This window comes from Marmota monax, unplaced genomic scaffold (assembly GCF_021218885.2).
Source record: "Marmota monax isolate L192 unplaced genomic scaffold, Marmota_monax_Labrador192_F-V1.1 WCK01_AAM20220418_F8-fsc00108, whole genome shotgun sequence".
In the NCBI taxonomy this organism is placed as follows: Eukaryota; Metazoa; Chordata; class Mammalia; order Rodentia; family Sciuridae; genus Marmota; species Marmota monax.
This window is the reverse complement of record NW_026694593.1, coordinates 4,915,655-4,922,298: the sequence shown is the minus strand read 5'-3', so window position 1 is coordinate 4,922,298 and position 6,644 is coordinate 4,915,655. Positions and strand designations below refer to the sequence as shown.

Genomic DNA, 6,644 nt, shown 5'->3' with positions numbered 1-6,644 from the left:
ATGTGGTCCAGTGGACATGAGACAGAGATGATTTTCTCTTCCCCGTGGGGAGATTGAGCTATGGGAGGTATATCAATGCTATCTTCATCCAGACAGAAGATAATTGCCAGATAATTGTATCATTACCATCCAGAAGGATTTGGCTGCTATGGCCAGAGGAGAAATGTTGTCTGTATTTGCTGTTCTTTTCTCTCATATTCTGACTTTTCCTATCTGCCCCATCATGACTTAATAATTTTTTTTTTTTTTTTTTTTTTCAAAAAAAAAAAAGGTTGAATTTATTATTTCACAAAAACATTATGTAAATCAAAATAAAGAGAATAATCAAGTTGTTTCATGGACTGGAAGGTGACTTATTAATTCCCTTTCATTTCCAAACCTCATCAAGCAGTCACTACATTTATGAGGCAAGTCAGCCGAATGCTTGAAATCTAGATGAATTTTAAGATCTTCAATCTGTCCTGTTGAATATTCGCAATATTGACATAAATAAATCCCTTCAGATAGATGTGAATTTAAATGCTTGCAATATTCTAGCATACTTGAAAAGCCTTTCCCACAGTCATCACAAACATGAGGAAATATTTTAGTATGTTCAATAGCAACATGCCTGTTAACATTTGTATGAAGTCTACTCCGAAAACCACATACTTGACACACAAAGAAGTTCTTACATTTGTCAAAGGTAATTTTGCTTAAGAGGCTGTATTGTCCGTGTTCTCCATTGTTATACTTATCGCTTAGTTCTATTAATTTACACGTATGCTCATTTACAACATGGCTATGCAAGTCTTCTGGATCATTTGTTTCATGTTCACAGAACTGACACAAGTACTGTTCATCACAGCTGTGCTCCTGGAAATGCAGGTAGAGTTCGCTGCTTGAGGAGAACTGCACGTCACACTGCTCACACCAATACAGGTGATCACTAAAGTGGGTGTCTGCAATGTGCTGGCTGAGGTTCTCAAAAATTACTGTCCTGTAATCGCAGTATTTACAAATGTAGGGATCTTCTTCGTGTAGTTTGGCATGTTCAATCAGAAGCATATTGGTAGAGAAGCTTTCCTTACATACTCGACACACATTTGAATCGGTACGTTTATGCTTCAGGATCATATGCTGTTTTAAATCAGAAAAATATTTACTATTGAATTCACAAAGTTCACATTTATAGAGGCCACTGCTATTAGCTCTCAGTAAAGGCCATTTCTGCTGAGCAGTCACATTCAAAGCTTGGCTCTTGTCAAGAATTTTACAAAGCTTAGCTGGTGGTTCTTCATCAGTTTGGTCTTGGAGGCTCTCAGAGGAATTGTTTTCTGTCTCTATGTCATAATCCTCAGAAATGGCATGCACTTCTACAGCAATGGGGACATCTTCAGCGGTGTGAACTTCTATAGGACTCTCCTCTTGAGTTTGCTGGTTGATTGATTCGGGTGAATCACACTCTTCATCACAAATTTCTACATCAGCAGATTTTTCTGCAGAAAAGGCAGTGTGGTCTATAATTCTAAGCACAGGACTGGGAACCAGATAGTTCTGATTTCTGTTTCTGGCCTTGATTCCATCTGCAAATTTTGGCAAGTCATTTGATGTCTCGGTATCAGAATCATCATCTTTGTTGTCAAAATATTTTAAGTCTGGCTGTCTCATAGAGCAGACACTGTAACAATGATCAGAAAAAATCCCATTGAATCCATCTGCAATTCTGCTTATTCCAGAGGAATCTGAATAACGAGAAGGGTGTAAAGTCTTCCTTTTTCTTTTTTTAGGATACTCATTCATATCTTTTCAATTTGGTATAATTCTTAATATTTCAGTGAGGAAAAATGAATTACAAAGTTTCCACAGGTGGTAAAAAAAATACCTCAATTTTACTGATGAAGAAACATACTCAGTGAAAGTCAAGTCAACTAAGAAATGGCAAAACCAGAGATGCAAATACATGTCTTCTGATTCCTGGACATTGAATAACTCTAACTGTATGTGGGTACATCTTCATGGCTAAGCACTGCCACCACCAAGTTACATCTTGTTTCCAGTTCTTTCTCGGCCAACAATTGTAAGGAGAGGAAGACCGTCACCGCCTCGCTCCGCGCCTCAATAATTTCTTACTTTTTTTTTTTTTTTTTGCAATACTGGGGATTGAATCCAGGGTCTCACACATGGTAGGCTGCCGCAGTCTGGCTGGGCACAATCAGGAGCCACTTGTCAAAAGAAACTAACTTTATTTTTAGAACCACACACGACAAACAAAATAGTCTCTCAGGAAAAACCCTCAGAGCCTCAACTGCCACCACCGGCTTTCCACAAGCCTCTCTCTCCCACACAAGCTTCTCCCCACCTCCCACAATCCTCCTGCTCTTGAGGCCGATTGGCTGGGTCACGTGGGCGGAGCCAAAAAAGTCCCCCAATGAGCAGCTCCGTGGTCTGAAAGGGCAGGGAAACAGTCCAATGAGCATCACCGCAGAGGAGCCAATCAGCTAGATGTTGCTGGGGCCGAGGAGCCAATCAGCTAGATGTTGCTGGGGCTGCTGTGAGCCAATCATCAGCCGGCAGCTGGAAGTTTGCTGGCAGCTGGAAGTTTGCTGGGGCCCCTCAGGCTGTGGCTCTCAACATCTCCCCCTCTCTGTTTAAACAACAAGCATGTGGCTTAGGGACCGTGCCTGTTAGGCAGTCCAATTCAACATATGGTCCTTACCCGTCATCAGATGAACTGACCTCTAGGCGTCAGCCTCCTGTCTTAGGTTGGTACCACTGCAATTGGATCATACCCGTCACTGACTACCGGTCCAGCATACAGCCATACTTGTGGATAGGCCTTTGCACCTGTGGGGGGGTGAGGTTCTTTGCCTCACCTCTGTTGGCCCCCAAATTTTAGACCATCACTAGTAGAGGAGGATGCAAAATGCCATGACATTAAGCCAATTGAGGGCTCCTTTGAAAAATTGTACCACCGGTGACATCATCAGCAAAAATACCCCAACACTACCACAAGTCGCTGCACCAACAGATAGTTCACAATGCATACAGGTGAGCTCACAATGTGTCCAGGCAAGTTCTGCAAGCAGTTCAGTGATGGCTATTGTAGAAGCTGTAGATTGGTTTTATCTTTCACTTCACCAGCACTGGGATGAAGATAGGAATTCTGGCAATAATGGCTAAAGAAAAAATTATGTAACATTCCAGAAGGCACTAAAAGAAAACAATTTTCTTAACAATTTACATTGTCTTTAAGAGAATTATTAAATATAATGAAAAGGAAAGGTGAAAGTAAACAAACAGATCTGTTAACCTTCTTTTTTGTTTACATATTAAAACAATCCTCAACAGTTGTTTACCCAATTTAAATTAAACCATATAAATCACGTGAAAAAAAAAATATTTGGATCCATTTTATCATGAGCGCTCATCATATATGATATATGGACATACGTACATTCAAACATATAACACAAAACACAAGTGTGCACACATAATATAATACATACAACACATAACATTATAGTAAAGGCCTTATAACTTTTTACAGGTGAAATCTCCATTGCAATGTTTAAAAACTCTATAGTCAAAAAATAGAACTGATCAGCAAAACATTAACCTAGGTCTGTATGAGCTCAAAAAACAAAATAGAACTTCATGATATGGCAAAGGGCAATAATAAAATAGATATTGAAAAAAGCATCCTGGTTCTGTTGCAGATGTAAGAATAGCCAAACTGGAGTTTTGGATATCAGTTGTTATGGATTTGAGCCAAATCATCTTCTTTTTGGTCTGTAGAAATCGCTTTAGTTAATCTTTCTGGAATCCAAATCGGCTGCTGTTCTCCCTGTGGAAACACATAAACAGACCCCCGACTCCAGACAATCACTGGGTCAGGACCTTGGTTAATCTCTCTGGAATCCAAATCGGCTGCTGTTCTCCCTGTGGAAACACACAAACAGACCCTCGACTCCAGACAATTACTGGGTCAGGACCTTTCCATTGTCCTGTTAGAATATCCTTCCAAAGTACCTTGGGCTTATGTACATTTTTTGGACACATATGCCTTTCCGCAGCACTAAGTCCTGATGAATCCAAATTTAAAAAGTTTAGAGTAAAAAGGGTTATTTTAAGTTTATCTTTGGGGAATATATACCCCTTCCCAATTCCTTCTTTTTGCTTTAATAAGTACATTTTAATAGTTTGATGAGCTCTTTCAACTATGCCTTGTCCCTGTGGATTGTATGGGATTCCTGTTATATGAGTAATGCCAAATGTTGAGCAAAATTGTTTAAAAGAGGTAGAAGTATAACCAGGGGCATTATCTGTTTTTAACTGTTTTGGAACACCCACAGTGGCAAAATTTTGTAAGCAATGAGCTATAACATCTTTAGTTTTTTCTCCGGCATGAAGGGAGCCCATCAAAAATCCAGAAGAAGTATCAACTGTAACATGCAAATATTTTAATTTTCCAAATTCTGGCAAGTGTGTGACATCCATCTGCCAAATATGGTTAGGTATCAATCCTCTAGGATTGACTCCAAGATTAACTTGTGGTAAAAAGGTCACACAATTTTGACATTGTTTTATTATTTGTCTAGCTTGTTCCTTAGTTATTTTAAAACGCTTTTGTAAAGTATTAGCATTGACATGGAACTTTTTATGAAAATTTATAGCTTCTTCTAGTGTAGAGAAAATATGTATGTCATGTGTAGTTTTATCTGCTAAATCATTGCCCAAACTAAGGGCTCCAGGCAATCCTGTATGTGCCCTGATATGTCCTATAAAGAATGGATCTTTTCTGTCCCAGATTAGACTTTGTATAGTGGAAAGCAAAGAGAAAACAGTAGAAGAAGGGGAAATCCTACCAGCATCTTCAAGAGATACTATAGCATTAACTACATACTGACTATCAGAAAATAAATTAAATACAGAATCTTTAAACATCACAAAAGCTTGTAAAACTGCATTAAGCTCTACCTTTTGAGCTGATTGTTTGGGTACTAAAAATGTAAAAGTTTGATCAGGGGTAACTACTGCTGCTGTACCATTATTTGACCCATCAGTAAATATATTTGGAGCATTCATGATAGGTGTTTTTCTTGTCATTTTTGGAAAAATTACAGGATGCAATGACCAAAAAGACAATAAAGGATTAGATGGTAAGTGGTTATCAAATGAAACATTAGATTTGCACATGATTATTGCCCAAGTATTTAACTCATTAGCTAACTCATCAATTTGATTCATAGTATATGGAGTAATAATTTTATTGGGAGAAATTCCAAACACTCCCTTTGCTGCTTTTATTCCTTTGAGTATTAATTGTCCTACAGCCTCAGGATACCTAGTAAGAATAGTGTTAGGAGAATAAGATAAATGTATCCATAATAATGGACCTTCTTGCCAAAATACTCCTGTAGGAATATTTTTTGTTGGTAGTACAATAAATAATAAAGGCAAACTTATATCAATTCTATCCAAATGCATATTTTCCATATATGTTTCAATGATTTTTAATGCCTTTCTTGCTTCAGGCGTTAACATTCGGGGTGAATTTGGATCTGATGGACCTTTTAGGATATCAAATAAAGGTCCCAACTCTCCTGTTGGTATACCTAAATAAGGCCTTATCCAATTTATGTCTCCTAATAACTTTTGAAAGTCATTAAGTGATTTGAGTTGATCTACTCGTATTTGAATTTTTGGTGGACGGACCATGGTTGAGGATAATAGAACTCCTAAATAATTAATTGGAAAATTTAATTGTACTTTATCTATTGCTATCTCTAGATTATAATTTTTTAATAAGTTTGTAAGTGTGGCATAACATTCTAGCAATGTGTTTTTATCTTTGTGTGCTAATAATACATCATCCATATAGTGAAATATTTGTAGTTCAGGATTTTGATTTCTAAGTGGCTGGATTACTTTGTTAACATAAATTTGACACATAGTTGGGCTGTTAGCCATCCCTTGAGGGAGTACTTTCCATTCATATCTCTGATCAGGACCTTCATGATTCAGTGCAGGGATAGTAAATGCAAAACGTGGACTATCCTCAGGATGAATTGGAATTGAAAAAAAAACAATCTTTAATATCTACAACTAAAACATACCAGGTTTTTGGCAAAGCAGACAACTGAGGAATCCCTGATTGAGCAGGTCCCATAATAACCATCTCATTATTAATGGCTCTTAAATCTTGCAATAATCTCCATTTACCAGATTTCTTTTTGATGACAAAAATGGGAGTATTATGGGGAGATACAGAAGGTTGTATATGTCCTTCTGCTAATTGTTGTTTGACCAGGTCATGGGCTGCTTGTATCTTTTCTTTAGTTAGGGGCCACTGAGGAACCCATACTGGTCTTTCTGATTTCCAAGTAATTTTTATTGTCTCAGTGGCCCTTTCTGAAAATCCAACCCATGTCTGTCTCTCCCTTGATCTATTTGTATTGGTGCTGCTATACCTTGTTCTTGTTTTTCTAATCTTTTTCCTTTCCTAAAACCTTGTCTAGTCATAATAGTGGGTGCATTTTGGTTGATGTTATTTGTTAATGTCAAACCTAATTGATCTAGGACATCTCGTCCCCATAAATTTACGGGAAGATGATCCAATACATATGGCTGTATAGTTCCTTCACATCCTTCAGGATCCTTCC

The 6,644-nt window shown here is 37.8% G+C and overlaps 1 protein-coding gene across 1 annotated transcript; it reads right to left on the bottom strand.

The window, feature by feature from the left end:
• Positions 1–260: 260 nt before the first annotated feature.
• Positions 261–2,092, bottom strand: LOC124077422 (zinc finger protein 639-like). The gene has a single exon (XM_046421829.2). It carries the CDS (start codon positions 1,780–1,782, stop codon positions 325–327), a length of 1,458 nt encoding a protein of 485 aa, XP_046277785.1. The 5' UTR covers positions 1,783–2,092; the 3' UTR covers positions 261–324.
• Between the last annotated feature and the right edge of the window lie 4,552 nt (positions 2,093–6,644).

Excerpts from the sequence above, each read along its gene's own strand:
- LOC124077422 (XM_046421829.2), bottom strand. The coding sequence starts at position 1,782 with ATGAATGAGTATCCTAAAAAAAGAAAAAGGAAGACTTTACACCCTTCT.